General features: G+C 41.6%; 1 protein-coding gene across 2 annotated transcripts in view; it reads right to left on the bottom strand.

Moving 5' to 3' along the window:
- Positions 1 to 27,926, bottom strand: part of LOC124554720 (probable serine/threonine-protein kinase DDB_G0282963) — a 140,551-nt gene that overhangs the window by 10,482 nt on the left and 102,143 nt on the right. For both annotated transcript variants that reach the window (XM_047128366.1, XM_047128367.1), the window contains exons 5-6: positions 19,572 to 19,779; positions 16,887 to 17,008 (exon numbers count right to left, since the gene is read on the bottom strand). In XM_047128366.1, coding sequence (XP_046984322.1) covers positions 16,887 to 17,008; positions 19,572 to 19,779 — 330 coding nt within the window. The remainder of the gene's footprint in view (positions 1 to 16,886; positions 17,009 to 19,571; positions 19,780 to 27,926) is intronic.

Below are 27,926 nucleotides of genomic sequence, written 5' to 3'. Positions count from 1 at the left end.
CACTACCCAAGATATACCTTTGGTATCTCTGGTGTGAGTCTCCTGGCATTTCATTGGCACCCAGAATAATTTCCAGGTGCTCATGAACAACAACTATCACATTAGTAAGAAGATACAGATTATGAAAATTTAATTGTAATAGTACCTTAATGCACAGATTTGTTTCCAACACTGGACATGAATTCAAACAATAATCTTCTCACGGGATGTGAAGAAGAGATGCAGAGGAATATATTTAGTAAATCTGCGTATAGGAAACAATCTGATACCAATCATTGGTTCCAGAGTAGGCAAGCCCCTAACACTTGGTACTGCTAGGCTTTTAACAGTGCCTTAGTAATAATTATATACTGACAGATCATAAGATTTATGAAAATGTTAATTACATCAAAGTAATTCCAAGCAAATTTCTGGATAGAGATGAAGGAGCAAGAATGATATAATTCAAAGCCACACTTTTCTCAAAATATGTTTTTTGTGTTAGTTCAACTTCTACTCAACAGAGGAAGCTACTGCATAAATATTTTAACTTTCCCTCACTAGATGGCAGAGCAGTTCACACTTGTTGTTCTCATACTGAGAGGAAGTAGTCTTTTTTGCGTCTGAAACAACCCAAAGCCACAGTACAATTGCGCCTCCAAAGAAGAGGCTACTTCCATGCATAAGAGAAAAAGAAGATTCAGATACAGAAATGGCTAGTTCTGAAGACAATTTTTCATCCAATGGCAGCAGTTATTGTCCCTCTGATGAATTTTCGTCTGAAAATGACATGGTAAATCTAACATACTAACTTTTTTAAACATTTAAAACATTGAAGCTTAGGTCTGTATCACAGTGAAATATTATTGCGTGATTTTAACTGTTATAAACTCGCTAATTAAAATATGTACATGTGACTCATGAACAAACTTTACTTCTCCTATTAATTACTGCATTATTGGTAATAATTTAAATATTATAAGCCTATTTGTATAATATATTAATGTTTGGTATATGGTTTAAGTGGCTTTGGTCTTTCTCATTCTGAATACTTTATTTGGCTTAGGATGCTGATGAATGTGAAAGGTCTCCTGAAGTATCACCTGCTAAAGAATCTAAAGGCAGAAAAAAATAGGAGAAATATGAGCAACTGGAAAAGGGGAAAATGTAAACTTCGTAGAAATTATGGCAGAGTGTACATATCTGATAAAACAGGACAAATTGTTGGTGCTAAAATTCTTGGTCCTGGATGTAAATGTAAAAACAAGTGTTGGAGCAAAATTCATGAATTTGTAGAGCAGATATTCAATTCTTTTTGGAATATGGTCATTTCAATCGCCAAAATAATTACCTTCTGAGCAATATTAAGATGCAACAAGTGCAAAGGAGGTAACTATGATTAATTATTATTTGAAATTGATTTTTATGTCACATACTTTTTATAAATAAAATATTATTATTTTGATTAATATATTTCACTTTTTAAGGTACCCAAAGAAAAGGAAAAGCACAATTTCACGGCGAATGGTCACTTTTTTGTACCAGGTTAAGGTTAATGCCTGTAATATTTTGGTATGCTGAGAAGCATAATGTTTTGGTATGCTGAGAAGCATTTTTAAGTGTACATGGGCTTCAGAACAATCAAGGACATCTTAAGAACTCACAAAAATACTTGTGTGATGGACACTCCACTTCTCCGAAAGACAGAAGAGGTATTTAACGATTAAATTATAATGTTGCTTCCAAGAAAAACCATAATTTTGTTCTGTTGTACTTATTTATCCAGTGTTTTCCTTTACATATCATATTCAGACACAAATTCACTAAATTTGTCTGACCTGGGCATTTACCTTTAAAATCACTTTTTCTTTGTTTCCAGGGAAAAAAGGGAACCCATCAAGGAAAATTTCACAAGAAGCAGTTCAGACAGTTCACAATTTCATAAATAATATACCTAAGTATGCCAGTCATTACAGCCGCTCACAGAGCCCCAATAAAGTGTACTTTGACCATGACATGTCAATTTATTCATTACATCAAGAACATTATTTGAAATATTGTGAAGAAAATAACGCATCACAAGTAAAAGTTTCGAAATTTTGAGATGTATTTAATGAAGATTTTAATATTCGTTTTAAATTGCCTCGTTCAGACACGTCATGCACGTGACGAATTTAAAATTCAAATAAAAAATACACAGTTGACCAACTCTGAAGATATTATTAGAAGATTAAAAATTGAAAGGGACCTACATCATGCCAAAGCATCTGCTGGACAAAATATGATTGCACAGCTTTCCAAATTAGCTAGGGAAAATCCTGAGGAATATCTTACAACAGCCTTTGATCTACAACAAACCTTTCCAACTCCAAGGCCTACATCTGGGCCTGCATTCTATAAGAGGACTTACAATTTTGGTATTCATGATTGCCGGTCTGAAAAGGAACATATGTTCGTGTGGAGTGAAGATGAAGCAAAGCGCGGATCTGATGAGATAGGAAGCTGTCTGATAAAATTCTCAGAAATACAAAAGTCTCAGGCAAACATTCTTCACATTATTAGTGATAATTGCAGACGTCAAGGCAAAAACTGGGCAACTGTTGCACTAGAGAGATCACTAGTGTGTTCAGGAAAATTTAAGGCCACTGAACATTGGTTTCCACAAGTTGGACACACACGACTGCCCTGTGACTGAGATTTCAGTCGAATTGAGAAGCACGTTAAGAACAGATACCCCACTGTGTACACCTCTCATGATTGGGTTACAGTCATTAAAAAATCGTGCAAGAATAAGCCATTTTCAGTCGTTAAAATGAAGCAAGCACTTTATAGATCTGACACCCTTGCAGATATAGATTTCAAAAAAGGACAAACATGATGATGGATCTCGGTTCCAATTTTCTGAAGCGACAGCTTTTCGTTTTGATGAAGGAATGCCATCACATTTAAAAGTGAAGTATCAGTACACTGAATTTGAAGAATTCAGAACTGTAAATATCACTAAATATGACGAGCACATCAGGAGAGTAATCCGTTCCAGCTCTCAAGGAAATACTTAAAAGCCCATTCCAATTTGTGACAAAAAACTCAAAGATGTTACGGTATGTCATTAATGCCATACATACCAGATGTTTCGAAGGGATACTTCAACAGTCTGAGTGAATCAAAGGAACAAAGTGATGAAAATGAAACAGAGGTGATAGATATTGGCTATATTGTGTGAAACACTGTAGTGGCTATCATTGTAAGTTATGTTGTATATTGATGTACAAATTTTTGTAAACCAGGCCAAAGCCCAATGTTGTGTCACCCAGGCATAAAATATTTTTTTATTAATAATGTTTAACTTTGTTCACAATATAACTATGCAAACATGTATATTAACACATTAGAGAAATAAACTAGTTTTGTCAAAAAACCCGAAAAGTTGAAATACGATTTATGGATTTATTTGAAGTTTTAAAATGCTCCCCTGAAAAATTTACATTTTGTGGCTTTGGATTATGTCATTCTCACCCCTTCAGATCATAAACTATTGGTTCTAGATTTAGATGAGAAAAGACCCCTGAGAATAAGTAACAAATAATCCTAAAAACAAAAATTGGGTGATTGACTGAACTACCAATCACAGAAAAATTTTGAAAGATGTAGTTGAGAGAAGATTTGAAATTGGTAGGTTGAGAATGAGATGCAATAAAAATGGCTATAGTACACTCAACGCATGAAGTACAAGGATAACAGAGCTGAATATGATAACCTACAAATACAGCATGGCTGAACGAGGATATAAAAAAAAAAAACTGTCAGTGATAGAAAACGTGCAAAAAGAACCTTGTATCGAGTAAGAACGCACAGAAATTGAGCTAAAACTGATGAAAAAATATTTTTTACAGACAGAGGAAATTACTGGTTCAGTAGTTGCAGTTGCAAAGCATAAACATGAATAAGAGCTAACTTTAAGAATAAAGCAAGACAAGAATAAAAAATTAGTATACAGTATCATAAAAATAGAAGTATTGGTAACAAATCTATACCATTAGTTCATTATCCCAATAATGAAGCAAAATGAAATGAAATCCAAGTGTTACAGGAGTTTCAAGGACACTCTGACACACTATTGAACTAGAGAGGCTAAAACACCACTACAGCACATGAGCCGCATTACTTTGGTAATCTACAGGCAGATAGTTTGACTGGATATTGACACAGCAGTACATAAACTGAAGAAACTATAAAACAACTGCAATCATTTACAGTAGAAACAACTTCAGTACAATTTGAGGGATTGATCAGCAATGCCCATATAGTGCTCAACATATTGCAAAGAAAAGTGTTGATACACAGAGATTGCAAACAAAGTCGTCACTGATTTATTGAAGAAGGGCAGCATGAAGAACAGAAAACGTACAAGACTGATACTGTCATATGATCTTAAATACACTGCCCCTTTCTCGTTAAAACCACAAATTTGCAAAAATGGCAATTTTGACATGTATGTATTGGTATGTTTAATTTTCCCTTTTCTTTGTTAAGGCAGGATACAGAACATGTCTCTATGATAGTGTGGGAGAAAATGCAAGGTATATTATTATGAAAGTTTAAATGATGCACACTGAAATACAGCACAGTGACAGCACAATCATGCTTTTGGGACTCTCTTGATTACCTACAGATCATTGTATGAGCATGAATGTGTTACATACATTGATTAAATTTCTGACAAATTTTCTGACGTACAATCACAAGCAATCACGTATTTTTGTATTATTTAAATCACTTCACAAGCAACAGTAATTTGTCTGGTCAGTTAATTATTGATAGCACTATTGCTCGACAACAGTGTAGTCAGAGAAAAGGCTGCATGTTATTTGCTATGTTTCAGTGGTGAGCACTGTCGCTGTACATCACGAGTAAAGGCACAAGAAATATTACATATACACAAATATTCAACATGATGAGGACAAGGTAAAAAAGCCTAATGAGAAAAAAAACCACGTGAATCGTAATGAACAAAACGATATATGAGGAGGAAAAAATATTAAGCAGTTTGCACATCTGAAATGAAAAGCATGAGAAGAATTCCTAGGATGGCTCAGGATGTACGTTTGCAACATTTTGAGAAGAAGAAGCACTAAACTCAACAAATAGCTCTTTATCTGATGAACTGTATGGTAAGTTTTAATTTATTTTCTCTATTAGGTATAAAAAACAACTTTGATAGCTAAACATTACACCAACATACTTAGCACCCCCCCTACCTCCCCCTCCCCCCCCCCCTCTCTCTCTCTCTCTCTCTCTCTCTCTCTCTCTCTCTCTCTCTCTCTCTCTCTCTCTCTCTCTCTCTCTGTGTACAGATGCTCACAGTCAGGAAGAAGGGAACCTACGTAAAAGTGTAGAACAACAAGGGAATGCAAACTTCTGTATTAACACACCTGAGCTACATCATTATGATTTTCATCACAAAATCTGAGTTTGTGGTGTTCACAGTTGCAAATTGTTTACACACTGTCAAACATATTTCCTGTTTTTTACTGAAAGAATGAAAATGATGGACAAAAACCTTGATGAAACTAAATTCACTAAGGAGGACTGTACACTGAGTTTAGAGGAAGACAACAACTGGTACAAACATTTAGTTGCCATTGGCCACCAAATCAAGATTTCTTATGTTAGTAGTTGTGAGTCAACAAATCAAGAGTGTGGAAAAAGACCAACAACATCAGTTAACTGCATATCATACCCAATGAAGCTGAAAGATGAACTACAAGGAATATACACAATAGCTAAAGGCATTTCAATTCTATTTCCTCACAAGAGAAGGAGAAAAAAATATTTCCACATTTTTTTTCTAGTCAACTTAAACTGGGGTAGGCTATGGTGATAAGTGCTCTCTCAGAATGCTGTGACAGCACTGTTGAGCACGGCAAACATACCAAACATTGATCTTAAAATCATACTACTGTTAGAATAATAAAAATAGTACCTGGATTCAAATCTGAATATTACACTAATGTCTAACGACACTAAAGCCATATGTGAGCTTAACTGCAAGCTGGCGTCTCTCCCAAAATACAGGTAAATATTACACAAGTGCAATTTACGATCCTTTTACTACTCAGAGGTCTCTGTCATGAATGTTCTGGATTTAATTCACAAACAGGAGGAGGAGAGGCTGATGAGGCATCAAGATAATGGCAGACATTTACAGAGAAGACAAAATGTTAGCATGTATATGGATTCAAGCGCTGTGGCTGGCAATTTTGATCTATATGCTCTGTTGAACGTTATAAAAAGATGCTGAGGCCAAGTATTATACACAAGAAAACTGGCAATGCATAATTTGATCACAAGCAACCGGGGAACTCAACACTTCTTGCTTGTGGAATGAGACAGATGGTAAAAGAGAGTCAATGAAAGAGCAAAATGTGTGTACAAACTATGTCATGGTACTGGAATATATTAAACAACTATGGATACTGCCAAATAGATGTGTGTCTAAGCAGAAGCACAACATTTGTTTCTGTGCATATTGCACAGTGCAAGGATATCCGAGTTGCGCAATACTGATCATGCAGTTTTCGTAAACAGGTCGTGCAGAATCCAGTGTTATTCAGTTAATTCCCAGATAAAGGAAAATACATATATACTGCTGTACTTGCCTAAAGGATGGTGGAAAGTCACTCAATGACTTTGATGATCATTTCATGACACTCAAAACACACAGTTATCAGTGCCTTTTCTGAGTATGAAAGTATGCATTTAGTGAGAGAGAGATTTTCCTTGTAAGCTATCTTCCCGAAATAATGGATCATGGGCACATATCAGAGACTTGAACGATTATGTAACAATGACAACACAGACAAATATTGCATATGAATATATTAAAATTGGCCACCACCTTCACACGTGTGCGACCGACTTAACGCTTGTAATACACAATGAAGAACCTATCACTTTGAGAACAAGTGACAGTAGAGTAATAGTTCTGTCCATAGGGACCACAAAGACATGATTAGGTTTAGTCACTTTGCACACAGATGTATTTAAGCAACAATTCTTCTCAGGCTAAATTCGCAAAAGGAATGGGAAATAAACATAATGTGTTGCACTTAACACTGGTTTGCAGAGTATGGATGTAGAGATGCAACACAAAAACTTAAGGCCTTTTCCACAATTGTTCTATTGTTATTTAAAACGCCATATAATTCATTATCAAGAGAAACTGCTGCTCAAAATGGCTCTGAGCACTATGGTACTTAACAGCTGAGGTCATCAGTCCCCTAAAACTTAGAACTACTTAAACCTAAGGACATCACACACATCCATGCCCGAGACAGGATTCAAACCTGCGACCGTAGCAGTCGTGCGGTTCCGAACTGAAGTGACTAGAACTGCTTGGCCACCGCGACCGGCAGAGACTGCTGCCATCTTGTCAGAATATAAAATGCAATATAGACTGAAGCACCAAAGAAACTGATATAGGAATGCGTATTCAAATACAGAGATGTGTAAACAGGGAGAATACGGCACTGCGGCCGGCAACGCCTATATAAGACAACAAGTGTCTGGCACAGTTGTTATAGTGTTTACTGCTGCTACAATGGCAGGGTATCAAGATTTAAGTGAGTTTGAATGTAGTGTTATAGTTGGCACAAGAGCAATGGGGCACAGCATCTCTGATGAAGTGGGGATTTTCCCGTACGACCATTTCATTAGTGTACTACGAATATCAGGAAACCAGTGCAAAACACCAAATCTCTGATGTCGCTGTGGCCGGTAGAAGACCGTCCAAGACAAGACAAGGACCAATGACGATTGGTTGGTTGGTTTTGGGGAAGGAGACCAGACAGCGTGGTCATCGGTCTCATCGGATTGGGGAAGGATGGGGAAGGAAGTCGGCCGTGCCCTTTCAGAGGAACCATCCCGGCATTTGCCTGGAGTGATTTAGGGAAATCACGGAAAACCTAAATCAGGATGGCCGGACGCGGGATTGAACCGTCGTCCTCCCGAATGCGAGTCCAGTGTCTTACCACTGCGCCACCTCGCTCGGTCAATGACGACTGAAGAGAATCGTTCAATGCGACAGAAGTGCAACCCTTCTGCAAATTGCTGTAGATTTCAATGCTGGGCCAGCAACAAGTGTCAGCATGCGAACCATTCAACAAAACATCATTGGTATGGTATTTCAGAGCCGAAGGCCCACTTGTGTACCCTCGATGACTGCACGACACACAGCCTTACGCCTCACCAGGGCCCGTCAACACCAACATTGGACTGTTGATGACTGGAAACATGATGCCTGGTTGGAAAAATCTCATTTCAAAATGTACCGAGTAGAGGGACTCGTACGGAAACGGAGGCAACCTCATAAATCCATGGACCCTGCGTGTCAGCAGGGGACTGTTCAAGCTGATGGAGGCTGTGTAATGGTGTGGGGTGTGTGCAGCTGAAGTGATATGGTACCCCTGATACATCTAGACACTACTCTGACAGGTGGCATGTACATAAGCATCCTGTCTGATCACCTGCAACCATTCATGTCCATTGTGCATTCCGACGGACTTGGGCAATTCCAGCAGGACAATATGACACCCCATACATCAAGAATCCAGGGGCAGATTTGGACTCTGACCACAATCTATTGGTTATGACCTGTAGATTAAAACTGAAGAAACTGCAAAAAGGTGGGAATTTAAGGAGATGGGACCTGGATAAACTAAAAGAACCAGAGGTTGTACAGAGATTCAGGGAGAGCATAAGGGAGCAATTGACAGGAATGGGGGAAATAAATACAGTAGAAGAAGAATGGGTAGCTTTGAGGGATGAAGTAGTGAAGGCAGCAGAGGATCAAGTAGGTAAAAAGACGAGGGCTAGTAGAAATCCTTGGGTAACAGAAGAAATATTGAATTTAATTGATGAAAGGAGAAAATATAAAAATGCAGTAAGTGAAACAGGCAAAAAGGAATACAAACGTCTCAAAAATGATATCGACAGGAAGTGCAAAATGGCTAAGCAGGGATGGCTAGAGGACAAATGTAAGGACGTAGAGGCCTATCTCACTGGGGGTAAGATAGATACCGCCTACAGGAAAATTAAAGAGACCTTTGGAGATAAGAGAACCACTTGTATGAATATCAAGAGCTCAGATGGAAACCCAGTTCTAAGCAAAGAAGGGAAAGCAGAAAGGTGGAAGGAGTATATAGAGGGTCTATACAAGGGCGATGTACTTGAGGACAATATTATGGAAATGGAAGAGGATGTAGATGAAGATGAAATGGGAGATATGATACTGCGTGAAGAGTTTGACAGAGCACTGAAAGACCTGAGTCGAAACAAGGCCCCCGGAGTAGACAATATTCCATTGGAACTACTGACGGCCTTGGGAGAGCCAGTCCTGACAAAACTCTACCATCTGGTGAGCAAGATGTATGAAACAGGCGAAATACCCTCAGACTTCAAGAAGAATATAATAATTCCAATCCCAAAGAATGCAGGTGTTGACAGATGTGAAAATTACCGAACTATCAGCTTAATAAGTCACAGCTGCAAAATACTAACACGAATTCTTTACAGACGAATGGAAAAACTAGTAGAAGCCAACCTCGGGGAAGATCAGTTTGGATTCCGTAGAAACACTGGAACACGTGAGGCAATACTGACCTTACGACTTATCTTAGAAGAAAGATTAAGGAAAGGCAAACCTACGTTTCTAGCATTTGTAGACTTAGAGAAAGCTTTTGACAATGTTGACTGGAATACTCTCTTTCAAATTCTAAAGGTGGCAGGGGTAAAATACAGGGAGCGAAAGGCTATTTACAATTTGTACAGAAACCAGATGGCAGTTATAAGAGTCGAGGGACATGAAAGGGAAGCAGTGGTTGGGAAGGGAGTAAGACAGGGTTGTAGCCTCTCCCCGATGTTGTTCAATCTGTATATTGAGCAAGCAGTAAAGGAAACAAAAGAAAAATTCGGAGTAGGTATTAAAATTCATGGAGAAGAAATAAAAACTTTGAGGTTCGCCGATGACATTGTAATTCTGTCAGAGACAGCAAAGGACTTGGAAGAGCAGTTGAATGGAATGGACAGTGTCTTGAAAGGAGGATATAAGATGAACATCAACAAAAGCAAAACAAGGATAATGGAATGTAGTCTAATTAAGTCGGGTGATGCTGAGGGAATTAGATTAGGAAATGAGGCACTTAAAGTAGTAAAGGAGTTTTGCTATTTGGGGAGCAAAATAACTGATGATGGTCGAAGTAGAGAGGATATAAAATGTAGGCTGGCAATGGCAAGGAAAGGGTTTCTGAAGAAGAGAAATTTGTTAACATCGAGTATAGATTTAAGTGTCAGGAAGTCATTTCTGAAAGTATTTGTATGGAGTGTAGCCATGTATGGAAGTGAAACATGGACGATAAATAGTTTGGACAAAAAGAGAATAGAAGCTTTCGAAATGTGGTGCTACAGAAGAATGCTGAAGATTAGATGGGTAGATCACATAACTAATGAGGAAGTATTGAATAGGATTGGGGAGAAGAGAAGTTTGTGGCACAACTTGACCAGAAGAAGGGATCGGTTGGTAGGACATGTTATGAGGCATCAAGGGATCACCAATTTAGTATTGGAGGGCAGCGTGGAGGGTAAAAATCGTAGAGGGAGACCAAGAGATGAATACACTAAGCAGATTCAGAAGGATGTAGGTTGCAGTAGGTACTGGGAGATGAAAAAGCTTGCACAGGATAGAGTAGCATGGAGAGCTGCATCAAACCAGTCTCAGGACTGAAGACCACAACAACAACAACATCAAGAATTGCTACAGAGTGGCTCCAGGAACACTCTTCTGAGTTTAACACTTTCACTGGCCACCAGACTCCCCATACATGAACATTATTGAGCATATCTGTGATGCCTCGCAATGTGCTGTTCAGAAGAGATCTCCACCCTGTTGTACTCTTACGGATATATGGACAGTCCTACAGGATTCATGGTATCAGTTCCCTCCAGCACTACTTCAGACATTAGTCATGCCCATGCCACGTCGTGTTGTGGCACCTCCACATGCTTGCGAGGACCCTACATGATATTAGGTAGGTGTACCAGATTCTTTAGCTCTTCAGTGTAGTAAAATGTGACACATGTACTAGTATGGCACAAGCACTGATCACTAGCGGGTCCTCTCACCTGAGGTGGTGTCTGTGTGTCAGTGCCCTATTATCCATCATGTTGAAGTCAATTCTATCTGTGTGAGTAAAGGAATTTTTGCCATGGCAAGAATGTTGGTTTCACAAGTCTTAATTTTGTTATTTTGTACTTATAGACTCCCACTGCCCCAATGAGAAATACTTCTCCCCCTCAACAATGAAGTAAAGCACCTGAGAGTACAGCATGGAGTAGTAAATGGTTTGTGTTGCAAGTGTCCCCTGCTGCTGTGCCAGCTTGTTCATTTCCTTGGATTCCCAACTGGCTTGACCATTTGCAGAATGATACTTACTTCCTTTGCCACTGAAGCAGGTGAAGGATATCTTCTCCATTTCTAACCACTTTGTAAAATGATTGTTTAAAAATAAAATCTGGTGAACAATATTTCTTGTATTTTCTCAGATTTTAAAAAAACAGCTTAGGCCTCATTAATAACAAAGGAGGATATTAGCTCTAATGCTGCATTAAAACATTTGAGCCCACCATATCAAGCTCTTCAGGTTACTCCTTTGCTCCAATCCCAAATAGTTTTGTTGCTGTTTTGAAATTCATGAGTGCATGCTCTGCTGATGATCAAACAAGAAGACTTAAATGCTGGTGACCGTGGGATTGACTGGAGCCTATATGCATGTCACACCATGAAGAACTTCGTTCACACTGTTTAAGGCCATTCGTCATCCTAAGCAGAGAGGTTGGGATTGTACAGTTGTCAGGTGATATTGCATTGCCACATGGTGGAAAGGGCCTTTTCAATATCGAAAAACATTCCTGCAAAACTGCTGTCTCAAGACAGGCCTCTTGTATTGCTGCCTCCAGGAGTATTAGATTGCCGAGTGTAGAATGGTACCTAAGGAAGGTGAAAGATGTTTTCCAGATTCTAGAGTCCATATTAAACAGCTGCCGATCTTTCAATCCAACCCTATACAACTGGTAAGTGCTAGTTGGATTGGTGTGATCCTTCTCACATTTTATGAGATGGATCATGATTAGTTTCCTCCAAAAATAATGGTACAGTCCTGCAGATGACATTCTGTTAAATTATATAAGGAAGTAGTTCTTGAACTTAATATTCAAATTTCACTATGCACTTTGGCCATGGTGTCATACTGAGAGTCATAGATAGTTTGTATTTTAACTCCTGTGTGCTGTGTGAGCCACTAACATCGATTTTACCACGACATCAGTATGGAGAAGCAGTATTTAAGAACTGTGCGAACCAGCTCGTCATCATCAAACAGCAGGGCGGCAATGTGACTTCAAGTCTGCACTATTCTGAACCATGCCAATGGTGCAGACACTTCTGTCTCAACTGGAACATGAACCCCTGCCTGCCACCTAAGCATCTGGATACCAGGGGCAGCCTCATACTTGGCTGCTGTCCCGAGAGCATGATGGGAGGATCCATTGTAACTATCATTGGTCTTTCTTCAGCTGCACAATGTCCATCCTCGACATAGAATCCTAGTCCACACCTAGCCATCAGAGCTGTCATGTCATAACTGGTATCTTCAGACCTCCTCCAACTACATCTGTGATATATATGCTTTAACTTACTGTAATTCTGCTTTATAAATTTTATAAAGCAATGTTACTTCCTTACTTTACAAGTTATGATTACTGTGGAACCACTGGGTGGTTAGGAGAGTTTACTACTAACAGAGACACAAAAGTGGGCGGTAGGTAAAAAAGGTTGACTATCCATGCTGTAAAGCATCCACCTGGTTTAGTTAAAAATTTATTTAAATGGCTTGATGCTGATGTATCTGGCAGGTGGATCCATACAGGCAAGCGGTCACTAGTCAAAGTCTCCTGTCACCTTTTGAAGGATAGCATCAGCTAGTGTAGGAGAGTGAAGTGACAGTTAAATTATATAAATTACTGAGGAAAATCTGTTTGCAGTAAAGAGGTGTGTCACCTTCCTTGAACGTAGGAGGCACACATCATTCGACAAGAGGAACCTCTCCAATACTTGCCCCTCTCCTGGGACAAGTGTACGTAAAGCCCCACTGAATATGAGGCACACTGAAGTCTCTGAGGAGGAGAAAGGGATCAGACAGTTGATAGATGAGGTTTTGTAGGATCTCTTTTCCCATAGGTTTATGGCATGTGAAAACTGGGAAGCACACAGTTATTCCTAAGAGAGCTGAAATCTCAAACTCTATTGCTTGAAGGTGAGTGGTGAGGGTAACAGGCACAGAACAACATGTATCTTAGACAAACTACATCCTTAGCCCTCTCACCATGTGTATTATGTGGGCGGTGCACCCTTCAAACACAGTTAGAAATGTGTTTCTTATATACAGAAGCACAAAGGCCTATCCTGTGTTAAAAGCTTTACTTTTTCCACACTTTCTTCAACTGTTCACGTTTCATTACAGTATTAATCAGAAAGGATTTTCTTTCATCCTGTTTCTTTTTTGGCAATATGTCTGACAGTGAATGGAAAAATTGGATCTAGTTTATTTCAGAGCAATCTTCATCAGTTAGTACTGGCCATTCCTGTCAGATGGTTCTGTATGTTGATGTGAATTTTGCCTTTCGCATATGTGATACAAATATTTTGCACTAGATTGTGCATTTAGCTTTGTCTCTGGAATGTCTTAACAATCTCTGCTCAAAGTGGTTTAGAAGTCTTCTTAATATTTCAACATTTGGTCACAAATAATATCATTACCAGGTTTGACGTTCTATGAAGTCATTAACAGATGGTTTGTTAAAAAGGAAAGGAAAGGATGATACTGAAACACTAGGAAAATGAATTACAAATCAAATTAACCTCTATAAACAACCATATGTACTTGCAGCACACATGTCACACAAAATCGTCAACTTAAGATGCCTGGAGGTGTGCTTGAAATGTACACACATCTGTACTCCGACTGCTGCAACTGAAGGCTATAGTTGACTGTGTAATAACAAAGTTAGTGACACTCAAATATATGATTAAGAATATTCAAAACGTAAAATTTATTGAGAGGGAAAGCCTTTTCAAGGTGAAAATGAGTAAAATTCTTAACTACCTGGGAGCCTACTACTGGAAGGAGGATAGATGACACCCACATGTAGACACAAACTGAGAGTAGTAAACAATTATCCGGTGGCCAAAGGTGTATACTGAACAGGCAGTGTGAAAGAAAAAGTGGCAGATATTAAGATAAGTCACCATACAACAGAAAAATCAACTAATTCACCTGGAACAGATATGATCCCTGTGAGATTCTACAGAGATTATGCAAAAGAACTTGCCTCGCTTCTAACAGTGGTTTATTGTATGTCACTAGAGCAATGGAGAGTACATTATGATTGCAAAAAAGTGAATGTCATTCCCCTTTTCAAGAAGAGCTATCAGACAATGCATACAAACACAGGCTGATATCGCTGTCATCAATCTGTCATGTAACTGTGGTACACGTTTTATGGCCACGCATTTTGAAGTTTTTTATTTTAAGAGTGCAAAAATCTCCCACAAACAGAGAATTCTTGCCATTCAGGTCACTCTGTTTGTCCTTGTGACCTAGAGTACCATAGGCAATGGCACCCAGGCTGAAGCCATGTTCTTTGAGTTCAGGAAGGTATCTGATACCATTCCACATTGTCAATTATTGAACAAAATACCAGTTTGTGGAGTATCAGATCACATTTGTGATTGGATTCAGGGCTTCCTTGCAGACAGGAATCAACACATTGCCTGTATGTGAAGGAAATTGATATAAGTGAAGGCAATTTCAGGAATACTCCAAGAAAGTGTGACAGTCATTATTGTTTACAATATATAATAATATTAATCATCAAGTGGATAAAGGTGGGACCTCTGTGAAGCTATTTGAGGACAATCTTGTTATCTATAGGAGAGGTTCAATGTTTGTCGCATGTACTGGCACTTGAACCTAAATGTAAATAAATGTAATGTATTGAGCATAAATAGGCAAAGCGGTGCACTACTGTTCGACTGGACTATTGGTGAAAAATCAGTGGAAACAGTAAAAACCATAAGCACCTAGGAGTAACCATCCAGATGCCAGACTAAGATACAATGGGTAATTCTTATGGATATGTAATTCATCCAAAAAAGAAACGGCGTACAAAAGACTTTTTTTGGTCGATTCTCAAGTACTGCTCACCAGTCTGGGAAGTATACCGTGTTTCATTAATAAAAGAGAGCCAATAAAAATGATGTATTTTGTCATGACATTGTAGAGTAGGCACGGAGGCATTATGGAGAAGTTTACTATTGAAATTTAGAGTCTGTACATTTAGGAACAGCCTGGCAACATATTGCTATCTCCCATATAAAAACTGTGAAATGACCATGGCAAGGAAGACAGAGTAATTACAGCCCATTCTTCCCATGTGTCACTTGCAAATGGAACCGGGAAGACAATGTTATCAAAAGCACCCTTCATCACACACTGTAGGGCTTGAAAAGCAAATATGTACATGTATCTAACTATGAAGCAGTCCAGTTACGAGGGTAAGTCAATTATTATCTGCCAATTAGTTATATTTTTGTTTACTTTGGTAGTACTGTCATTTTATGTTGATGACACATGCTTTTGTTTATTTGTTGTTACACCTTTGAAATTTTCAAGCTGCTAGGTTAGTTTCGTCATCGCTACCGTGCTGTAAATCATGGCTGCTCTGCTGTTTATTTACACCAAAGAAGAGCAACATTCAGTGATCCATTTTTTGTGGTTGGAAGGCGTATCAGGGGCCGAAATTCATCGAAGACTTTTTGCCCACGAAATCATCCACAACAGACTTTGGTTTCATAAAGTTTGTGCAAGATGGGTCCCAAAACAACTTGCACAGTTGCATAAACAAACACGCTTGGACATCTGCAAAAAACATTTGGATCACTATGGTAACGAAGGGGACAACTTCTTAGACAGTATCATTACTGGTGACGAAACATGGATCCATCATTATGAGCCAGATATTCAAGATCCAACTGTCTGCAGGAAAACTGATGCTTATGGTTTTTTGGGAGGCACAAGGTCCAGTACTGGAACATTATCAGGAACGGGGCACAAAAATAAACAGTGTATGTTACAGTGAGATGATTACTGACAGGCTAAAGCCTGCAATTCGAAGCAAACACCGAGGATTGCTGTCAAAAGGTGTTGTGTTGTTGCACGACAATGCCTGTCCACATACTGCTGCCCACACTGCTGAAACACTCCAGAAACTCAAATTTGAAGTACTGGATCATCCTCAATATAGTTCCAATCTTGCCCCTTCTGACTATCACTTGTTTGGTCCACTCAAACAGGTATTAAGGGGCCGTGGATTTGCCTTGGGCAAAGCAGTGAAAGAAGCAGTGCATTCCTGGCTTGCAGCTCAACCAAGAACATTCTTTTATGAGGGCATCAGGAAGCCTGTACAATGACGGACCAAGTGCATTGAAACGCAAGGAGACTATGTCAAAAAATGATGTTCTTGCAAGTTTCAGTTTCCTATTTGATTACAATAAAATTTTATAACTACTTTGCAGATAATAATTGACTTACCCTCGTATATTCTCTTCTATGGCTTGGTTACTGAATTACATCTTGTAATAAGTAACATGAAGAAGACACCTGCTGAGGCTTAAGGAAGCTGATCAACAAAATGCAACTTTTATAAGTTACTCAGTCAGATGAAGCTGTAAGGTTCACACGCTGACCTGAATGACAGAAAAGAAGAACACGCAAGTAAAACAGTCATTCACTAACCTGTAGTTTCCTTTTCTGTTCTCGGATGACCTCCCGCTCCTGAAGCTTTCTTTGTAGCTGCAGCTGAGCTTCTTTGTGTTTGCTGGTGTACTGTACTGCCAGCCCCAGTGGTGGTGTTGTCTCTGTTCAAGACAAAAAAATTCAAACTTGCTAAAGAGAACCATATCTGACAATTTAGGAATTACTCATAGTTTCATGGCTCACATACGTTTAGTTATGGGGAGGGGGATTGCTACACTGAGTCAATAGCTTTAGAACAGGATCTTGATATAGCAATTACATGAAGTTTCATAAGAAACTTAACAAAAATTGAAAAAAGCAGTTCCAGTAAAAAAAGGCTAAACAAAAGGAAAAGAATTTATAAATGAGAAGTAATTGACTGTTAGTAGAATAAGTTCATACAATAATAAAATAGCAATAATGATAATTATCGGTGGCTACAGAAGTAAAACCATCAATAATGGGGGATGTGAGTCAATAATGGGGAAGTGAACAAAAGTATACAGGAATAAAAATTAATGTAAGGAATCTCAAAATCCTATGAGTAAGATTAAGACTACCCCATTGAAACTAAAGATAATGACAGTAAAAGCAGATACAGCTAAGCAACTTCAAACACCTTCAGAGACAGATCACATTACTGGATATTACAACTGCATTTTATACTGCATTGAGTCTTCTACAGCAGATTGTATTCTGAACCTTAAGTACCTTTGCAATGAAGATACATGACAAACATGTATGCCACTAAATTATTCAAGCAGGGCAGAAAAGGAGAAAAGCTGTTAACTTCTGTTTGAAAATCTGCTGTTTGGCTCTAACACTTTGTGGAAGTCTGCTGCAAATTTATGTTGTAGAGTGGGTGGTAAGAATGAGTCACATGCCATGGATCATGTTCTTTGTTTGAACAGTAACTAAGGACGGACTAAAAACACAAAGAGGAACACTGTCCTGTGTTCACTGAATGCGCTTCCCAAATAAGGAGCTTCAACAATTAACACTGATAGTCCCAATAGCTATCTTCAGGGCTGAAAATATGAAAATGCTGTTAGAAAGAAAAAGGAAGAAAGATTATGATATAACATTCTGTCAACTATGGTCACTGGAGATGGAGCACAAGCTCTGATTACGAAAGGATGGAGAAGGAAACTGGCTGTGCCCTTTTCAAAGGGACCATTGTGGAATTTTTCTGGAACAAATTTAGAGAAATCACAGAAAATCTAAATCTGGATGGCCGGACAGCGATTTGAACTGTCATTGTCCCAAATGCGAGTCCACTGTGCTAACCACTACGGCACCTTGCCCGATTGTTGGAAAGAAAGGAAGGCTGGAGTTTAGCATGTAGTCAACATAAATGTCATTATATGACTAAGATTAAGGCAAGCCACTACGAGAAAAGCTGTTAACTCTATTTGAAAACTTGTTGTTCCTAAATGGGAATTATTTTATGGACATTGACCAATTCTTGGGAAAGGACATCGAGTGTTCATCGAGGGATCATCAGAATCTGGGTGTAATGTTGCAAAGAGATACGAAATGGAACAAGCATGTGAGGATTGTGGTAGGGAAGGCGAATGGTCAACTTTGGTTTATTGGGAGGATCATAGGAAAGTTTATCTCATCTGTAAAGGAGACCGCATATAGGATGCTAGTGCAACCTATTCTTGAGTACTACTGGAGTGTCTGGGATTTGCACCAGGTCAGATTTAAGGAAGACATTGAAGAAATTCAGATTTGTACCAGTAGGTTCGAACATCATGCAAGTTTTACAGAGATGCTTTGGGAACTCAAACAGGAATCCCTGGAGGGAAGGCAACCTTCTTTTTGAGGAACACTATTGAGAAAATTCAGAGAACCAGAATTTGAGGCGGACTGCAGAATGATTCTACTGCTTCCAACATACATTCTGCATAGGGACCACAATGATAAAATACAAGAAATCAGGGTTCCTACAGAAGCATACAGATAGTTGTTTTTCCCTTGCTCTATTTGCAAGTGGGACAGTAAAACAAATTACTAGTGCTGGTGCAAGGTAGCCTCCGCCACACACCATACAGTGGCTTGTGGATAATGTATGTAGATGAAATGTAGATTTAGATTCAAAGAGACACCCAGCAGAGCACATCAGTACTATCCCTCTGTGTACAAAGATGGAGTCCTATTTTTGGGTTCCCTTCATATTTGTCAGAACTTTACAGTAGTTTTGATGCTGTATCATTATGAAATGCGTGTCTTCAGCAAATCTAGTTTTATTTATTAGGCCAGCTTAGTGTCTTTGTAACTGGTGATTCATGAACTATAATTTATCTTTCTTATAAATCATGGTTAAATAAGAACATAACTATGCAAATAAAGAGTTATAAAATGATAGTAAGGAAAGTTTACCATCTTCAGCAAAAATGAGAATTTGTATCCAATGTAAAAAATATCCATATCCTTTAATATTAAATAAAATATTAAAATAACACAGCTACAAAATAATACAGCTACAATAATATACCTTAATATAATTTCAAAATGCAAATATTTTTAATTAGCTAAATGAGAATCTCTTTTATCTTGTGAGCATATGTATAGAAAACACTAAAATGATGCTTGCAGATGGCAGGATCTGAATTTTATCATATAATGTTCAGAATTTAAATTCAATAACTACACACAGGAAGTTCTGGAAAAGTATATCACCTTTGTTGTCACGCTTTTGCAGATGACCAGATGTTGAAAGAAGAGTGAAAGCAGCTACAGATCGCGAGTCCACACACATCTTTTCCACCAAGTGACAGGCAAGATCTCGCAGATTATCAAAACGGACGCCAAGAAGTTTTTCGGCCCACTCACGAATTAAGCATGATGCAGCTGACATAACTTCACCCTCAGAGCAATGGACTGGAGTCTGCAACAGAAGGAAAGTTAACAATTACTAGCCGCTCTAAACTCACATTTCCAATTCCTATCAAACTTGACACTACACTGGTGGAAGTTTGAGGATGTTTGTAAACATTAGTGTCTCTTGACTTACTGTTATTTTCCTGTCTATTTGACTTTCAATCTTCAGTTGTCTGCTCATTCATGTTGATTTCTATCACAATTGATTCACATAAAATCTTCAGCATTATAATGAAGTTAAAACATTTTCAATACCTGCAACACAATTCAAACCTCAATTCTTTTAGAATTCACTGCTGTTGTCTCCGAAAAAAGGGATATTTTTCATGTAGATTATTTGTTACTGTATACAGATGTTGACGTATGTAAAAAAGGGACATTTCAGAATTAAAACATACTTTTTCAGGTCTCTGGACAGGTAATCATTACACAATAACCACCAACATAAGTATAACAATTATGAGTCTTTATTAAATCACACCATAAATGAAGGAATGTAAAATGTAAGGTTAGTACCTTCTCTATTAAATCAAATGATGCTGTAACTAGTAATTTATGATTTTCCAACAACTGTTCATCACTGTAAACGTTACATTAACAATTTTTTTATATTCTTGGGCTTTGCAACATCCTGTATTGGTAATATGGTCTGGCAGGAGGAGAACATATCATGTCAATGAAAGTATACATGCTGATCAGTAGGGGAGTAGGAGTCAGAGTGGGGCTAGGGGATGAAGGCTTGCCCTTTAGAAATTGGGGTTGTACAACTGAGTATTCCCTGCAGCCAAACATCAGACGTTAAACTTTCTTTGACTGATACAGTCACAAACCTGTAGTAAATTTCAGTGGATAACTACCAGGCATCAGAGTCCTTAGAAATTATTGTACATCGGATGAGAAGCTAATCTAGCAGGGGGGGGGGGAGAGGCGACGGTGGCGGGGGGGGGGGGGGAGGGGCGACGGTGGCGGGGGGGGGGGAGGGGCGACGGTGGCGGGGGGGGGGAGGGGCGACGGTGGCGGGGGGGGGGAGGCGACGGTGGCGGGGGGGGGAGGCGACGGTGGCGGGGGGGGGGAGGCGACGGTGGCGGGGGGGGGGGAGGCGACGGTGGCGGGGGGGAGAGGCGACGGTGGCGGGGGGGAGAGGCGACGGTGGCGGGGTGGAGAGGCGACGGTGGCGGGGGGGAGAGGCGACGGTGGCGGGGGGGAGAGGCGACGGTGGCGGGGGGGAGAGGCGACGGTGGCGGGGGTGAGAGGCGACGGTGGCGGGGGTGAGAGGCGACGGTGGCGGGGGTGAGAGGCGACGGTGGCGGGGGTGAGAGGCGACGGTGGCGGGGGTGAGAGGCGACGGTGGCGGGGGGGAGAGGCGACGGTGGCGGGGGGGAGAGGCGACGGTGGCGGGGGGGAGAGGCGACGGTGGCGGGGGGGAGAGGCGACGGTGGCGGGGGGGAGAGGCGACGGTGGCGGGGGGGAGAGGCGACGGTGGCGGGGGGGAGAGGCGACGGTGGCGGGGGGGAGAGGCGACGGTGGCGGGGGGGAGAGGCGACGGTGGCGGGGGGGAGAGGCGACGGTGGCGGGGGGGAGAGGCGACGGTGGCGGGGGGGAGAGGCGACGGTGGCGGGGGGGAGAGGCGACGGTGGCGGGGGTGAGAGGCGACGGTGGCGGGGGTGAGAGGCGACGGTGGCGGGGGTGAGAGGCGACGGTGGCGGGGGTGAGAGGCGACGGTGGCGGGGGTGAGAGGCGACGGTGGCTGGGGTGAGAGGCGACGGTGGCTGGGGTGAGAGGCGACGGTGGCGGGGGTGAGAGGCGACGGTGGCGGGGGGGAGAGGCGACGGTGGCGGGGGGGAGAGGCGACGGTGGCGGGGGGGAGAGGCGACGGTGGCGGGGGGGAGAGGCGACGGTGGCGGGGGGGAGAGGCGACGGTGGCGGGGGGGAGAGGCGACGGTGGCGGGGGGGAGAGGCGACGGTGGCGGGGGGGAGAGGCGACGGTGGCGGGGGGGAGAGGCGACGGTGGCGGGGGGGAGAGGCGACGGTGGCGGGGGGGAGAGGCGACGGTGGCGGGGGGGAGAGGCGACGGTGGCGGGGGGGAGAGGCGACGGTGGCGGGGGGGAGAGGCGACGGTGGCGGGGGGGAGAGGCGACGGTGGCGGGGGGGGAGAGGCGACGGTGGCGGGGGGGGAGAGGCGACGGTGGCGGGGGGGAGAGGCGACGGTGGCGGGGGGGGAGAGGCGACGGTGGCGGGGGGGAGAGGCGACGGTGGCGGGGGGGGAGAGGCGACGGTGGCGGGGGGGAGAGGCGACGGTGGCGGGGGGGAGAGGCGACGGTGGCGGGGGGGAGAGGCGACGGTGGCGGGGGGGAGAGGCGACGGTGGCGGGGGGGAGAGGCGACGGTGGCGGGGGGGAGAGGCGACGGTGGCGGGGGGGAGAGGCGACGGTGGCGGGGGGGAGAGGCGACGGTGGCGGGGGGGAGAGGCGACGGTGGCGGGGGGGAGAGGCGACGGTGGCGGGGGGGAGAGGCGACGGTGGCGGGGGGGAGAGGCGACGGTGGCGGGGGGGAGAGGCGACGGTGGCGGGGGGGAGAGGCGACGGTGGCGGGGGGGAGAGGCGACGGTGGCGGGGGGGAGAGGCGACGGTGGCGGGGGGGAGAGGCGACGGTGGCGGGGGGGAGAGGCGACGGTGGCGGGGGGGAGAGGCGACGGTGGCGGGGGGGAGAGGCGACGGTGGCGGGGGGGAGAGGCGACGGTGGCGGGGGGGAGAGGCGACGGTGGGGGGGCATATTAGCATATGCTGCACAGTTCTGTATTGGTGAAGATGAGTGAATGCAACAAATACATGTTACAACATATCACCGCATCATGTATGATACAAGTTATGGGTAAAGTTCAGAAACACAAAATTGTGGTAATGCAGTGTAAACTCTGACTGTTTAATAGTTTTACAAGATATTAACAAAGATAAAATTCGTATACAAACACAAGCTCATACAACAAAATACACTGCTCAAAGGAATTAGAGGATCAATAAAGGTGGTACCTATGGGCTTAATGCAAAGCCTGGGATCTTCAGTTTCAATGTACACAACAACTAAAGTCAATCGCCATCTATCAGCTGTGTTATGCTTTACAGTACCACCTGGCCCTTCAGGGGGAAGTGAGCACTGATGTCCCAATATTCTCTAGTGAGGTACATAGGTAGCAGCTGTCATTTGTGGATATTGAATTCAACCAAGCACATGCAATGTGTCAGTCCAGTTGCTGCAGATGCCAATCTCTCTCCATATGTCATACACAGATTGTGGACACACTACAGTGAGAAAAGTCAGTGCACAAGGAAAGTTTGACAAGGTCACCAATGCATTGAAACCCCACCTGGAGACGAGATCTGCCCATCTTTGCATTGTGGCATCATGCGGCTAGAGCCAGAGCACTGCAAGATGGTCTCATAAGAGTAAGTGGAGCAACTATATCTGTTCAAACTAGGGAACAGCTTACAAGGAAGGATCTTCGCCCCCAGATGTTGTGTTAGAGTATCCCTCTTCACATTGCAACATCTCCAGCTGACCTTAGGTTCAGTTTCCATGTCAACTGGCAACTTTGTCATTAGCAAAATGTGTTATTCACAGACGAGTCTAGATTCCCACGGCACAAGATGATGGCCCTGTTCGCGTGTGCAGACACTGTGGTGAGCGGTACCTGCCACATGTTGTCCAAGAAAGCTACAGATTCGGTCAAGGTTCTGTGATGGTTTGGAGAGGCATCAGTGGTACCAGCCGCACAGATCTTGTCAGTGTCCATGGTTGCCTTACCACTAGGTAGTACAGTGAACAGATCCTGTTGGACCATGTAGTGGCAACTACACACAGTGGTGGCCCTGAATTCCTTTGCACACCCAATAATGCTCGGGCCCATGTGGCAGGCATCACCAGGGGTGTATTGCGAAGTCTGGACACTGAAGCAATGGAATGGTCTATGGTGAATCTCAAGCTAAACTCCACTGGGTATGTGTGGGACATGCTTGGTAGATGCATTCATAGTCATCCAGTTCCAGCACAGTCTCTCCAGAACTCCTAAGGACTCTCACTGAAAATGGGAATAGTTACCACAGGGTGACCTCCTTAGATTTATATAGAGCATGTCACATAGGTGTCATTCAAAACGATGGAGAGCAGAAACCAGTTCGCATTTCCTTCCTAACTTAAAGCTAGAAAGGAAACAATGATTGACTGCTGCTCGCCATCATTTTGAAAGTCATATCACAGTGGTTGAGCCATTCCACTTTCCTAAGGGAAGGTAATTTGACGTAGATGTCAGGCGCTGATAAATGCTCATGGAGGGCATACTCATTAATGAAGTCCAATGAGATGCATCCCATAAGATGGGATGAAAGATTGTTTGCACTTTGTTTTCAACACCTTTCGGCCATTCCAGTTCTTGTTATGTCCTTAATTTGTGAAAGATAAAGCTATAATTTGGTAACATATCTAGACCTCAATTATTACTCAGTGGAGTATGAAAAACACCCAATGTGATGTTCCCCCAATTCTTTTGAATAGTGTATATTCTCAACTACTGATGCCTCACACAATTATTCGATGCACATATTTCCATTTATTGGCTTTCAGGAGGAGCCATCTCAAAAATAGAATGTCAGTTCTGACAATATGAACGTAAGGACAACACAAAATCCACTCCCCAAGTGAAGAAAATCTCCGACCTGGCCCAATGTAGGTATCTGCAGTATTTATGATGAATTTGCACATAAGTAGTCAGGCAGAGTTATCTTGTAATGCTGCTGCAAAGAAGAGTGTATAATCCAAATATAAACATAATAATAGTGAGGTCTGCAAGGTCCACCCAGTTCATTTTACATAGCTGTAAAATTGTCCTCTATTAAAAAATGTTTGCATGTTTTTCATTTTATTCTATGACTATGGCATATTGTTGTGCTCTGAAATTATCTGTGCCATCACTAGTTAAAAATTTGCCTGTCTTTCATGATGTAAAATGCGTCTCAGGTCTTATCTCATGTAAGCCTCCATTAGTTGTCGACTGTTGGTTAGCAGGTTTTAAATTGACCCAACTTTTAATGTGTCCTTTTAGGGCTATTGCTGCTAGCTATTAATTGGCATATTACTTCTTGACAGTATAGACTGTAAGGTTTCGCTACTTTCCCAGTTGATCAGTAACAAGTGTTTGTAGAGTGGCACATGTGTATATTCTTTTAACTGATGACTGGCGCGTTGTTCCACGTTGCCACTTATATATCCCCACTAAATTAAAAACTTGTTTGCCACTCATGTAAAAGAAAGTTTCATTGCGCTTTACGGTTTATATAATAATTTTATATTGCAGCTTCCACTCAGTTTCACCACAGCTGTGTACTGACTTGCTCAATATGCTCCTTTACTATGCATAATGCACTTTTAACTTATTTTGTTCATTCTTTGTGTAATTTTTTTTGTTTTTTTCTTCATTTTAAGTGTAAACCACTAATTCAAATTGTGAACAGCTGGGTTAGTGGCCCCACATTCTTCTCTCTGTCAACAGATGGCAGTACTTTTGCCACTCTGGTTTACCACTTTGCTTCCTCATTCGCATCCACTACTCCCTGTTCTGTGCTCATAGGTAGCACATCACGCCTAGTACACGTCCACAGCAGCGCTCGGGGGCCACACCACCAAGTGTAAGTGTCCTGGTGTTATTTGTATATTTCCCTACCCAGGCAGCTGTCCGTAGTATTGTCTGGCGTCACTTTTGCATTGACATAGGTTTCACAGCACCTAGTTCGACTGGTGGTTTTTAAATGTTTTTGAAAACTTTTCTATGAAAAAAACCATTGTCGTTTTTGTGTGTGTTGTCGCGTGTAAAAATTATCTTCTGTCTTTTGCTATTTACAGTATGACACCTGAAAATGGGCTTATAAGAGCCCAAAACCGGTTGTGTGATAATAAAAGAACTTCACAACTGAATCAGTATTTTCAAGCTCTGATATAATAAAGAAGGTAAAAAACAATGAAATTAAGTACATGGTGTGGTCGTTACACTGGAGGTCTCAAGAATAATCAGCTTCTGGGCTGTTGTCACATTTCCAAGACAAATCAGCAGTGAGTGGAAATAGGAACTTTCAGTATGAAACACTTTATCATTTCAAAGTGAACTTGAGTGCTATGAACAACTACAGATGGGATTGAAAGATTATCCTCCTCCAATGCTTCATGTATTTCATGTTCAGAAAATGACTGAAGGCACTCATATACATTAGCTCTTCCAGTGTACTACTGCAATTAATAAAGCAGTTTTCTTTAAGACCTTACATGAGAGTTGTCATGTCATCAAGTCAAAACCAATGTTTGCTATTGTAACGGAGAACAACATGCATTTGTATCAATTTGACAGAAACACAACTCCCAAATTACACTTGTCAATCTTACCATGAACTGTTGACAAGAGAATGATGTATCTTTCATTACCACAAGTTTACACAGCATCACAGACACACTCAGGGTTAGAATGATAGTTACAATGGACAGGTATGTTAAGGTATGCCTTCTCCTTTGCCAAAAAATGCGGAAGTGACCAAAAGCTGGACTGCATGAGATCTTGCTCCAGTGACTTTGTTGGTAACAACGTGGCCAGTTCTGTTCAGAAATTCATATTGTTATGTCATCATTCCTATCAAGTCCAAATCTACAAGCAGTGTTATCAGTGAAGTACAGAACTTATTACTCAAAGTCCATTTATTATGGACGTCAATGCAGACATAACAGAACTGCTTCCTAGACATAGGGTGCTGCTTTTTATAAAAATATCAAACGTTACAAAATATGTAAACTTTACAAACTTGACATTTCAAGAATCTTCTAGAAATAATAAATAACAAAGATTTGCCGGTGACTGGACTTGAATTGGCGACCCGCAGCACACCAACCATCAACTATCTGGTACTACACACTGCATGCAGCACAGCTTGCTACATTGCTCCCTCTCCTGGAGAAACAGCGAACATGTGTTTCAGTTCTCACTGGAGCTGACTACATCATTCTCAATCTATCGATCTAGATCTTGACAGTGGTCCTTTGCATGGATGTATTGGAGGATCCTCGCATTCAGGTTGTCTCGTCACACCCTCTTCACTATGACGATCAATGAAGATAGTGCTTCCCTTCGAAGCTTCACAATCACGAAGTGGAGCTTTGGTTTCTTTGAATAAAAAGTCCCCACCATCGATCTCCATCTCAGGACTGTAGTAGGGCTTCACATGCAAGACAAGGAAAACATCTTCAGAGCTTTTGTCTTTGTGATGAAGGGGCATAATACTTGAATTTGTATGTGATGTCCAGCAAGCAACAAAGGATATGATATGGCCAAAAGTAGCATTTTAGCAATTCTTTGTGATGAAGGGGCATAATACTTGAATTTGTATGTGATGTCCAGCAAGCAACAAAGGATATGATATGGCCAAAAGTAGCATTTTAGCAATTCCTCTGATAGTCCTACTTCCTAAACTGGCATAAATATCCATACCAAGTCTACTAGGCTGTATCTCACTTGTTAGTGCTTGGGATTATAGTGCTCTCGGTACTTCTGAGCATCCACGAACCATATGTGACCCAGTTGTCTTCAATCCTGGTGAAAAGGTGCTTCATGTAGTCATCCTGAATATCATCCAATTGAAATGAGAATAAGGTATCCCTTGTTGTTTTGCCCACATGACCACAGAACAAAAAGAACGGTGTGAAGTCTGTAGTGTCTTGCTTCACTGTATTATGTGTGAATGTCATGAAATACATCAATAAGCATTAAGATAATATCTGCCAGGCATTCTGTGAGGTCACTCATCTGTGAATAGAAGGCAACTGTCATCCTGTGAGTAATGTGGCAACATGAAATTACCTCATACTAGTCTCAACTGGAAAACTTTTCCATGACGAGAGGTCATTACACAGGGTGCTCTGTACTTCAGAAGGATGTCTTCTACAAGGGACCTTGCAATTTCCAGAGCTCCAACAGTCAGCACAGCATTGGTGACAATATAGTAAGTGAGACAGTAAGCGCCAACTATTATCCATTGATTCTCATTTGTTGACTTCAATAACCTCTCCAGGATGTCAATTCCAATCTGGTGCAATGGTTCTGCACCAGGTGGAATGGGTATCAAAT

Source organism: Schistocerca americana, chromosome X (genome assembly GCF_021461395.2).
Source record: "Schistocerca americana isolate TAMUIC-IGC-003095 chromosome X, iqSchAmer2.1, whole genome shotgun sequence".
In the NCBI taxonomy this organism is placed as follows: domain Eukaryota; kingdom Metazoa; phylum Arthropoda; class Insecta; order Orthoptera; family Acrididae; genus Schistocerca; species Schistocerca americana.
This window is presented reverse-complemented; position numbering and strand designations above follow the sequence as displayed.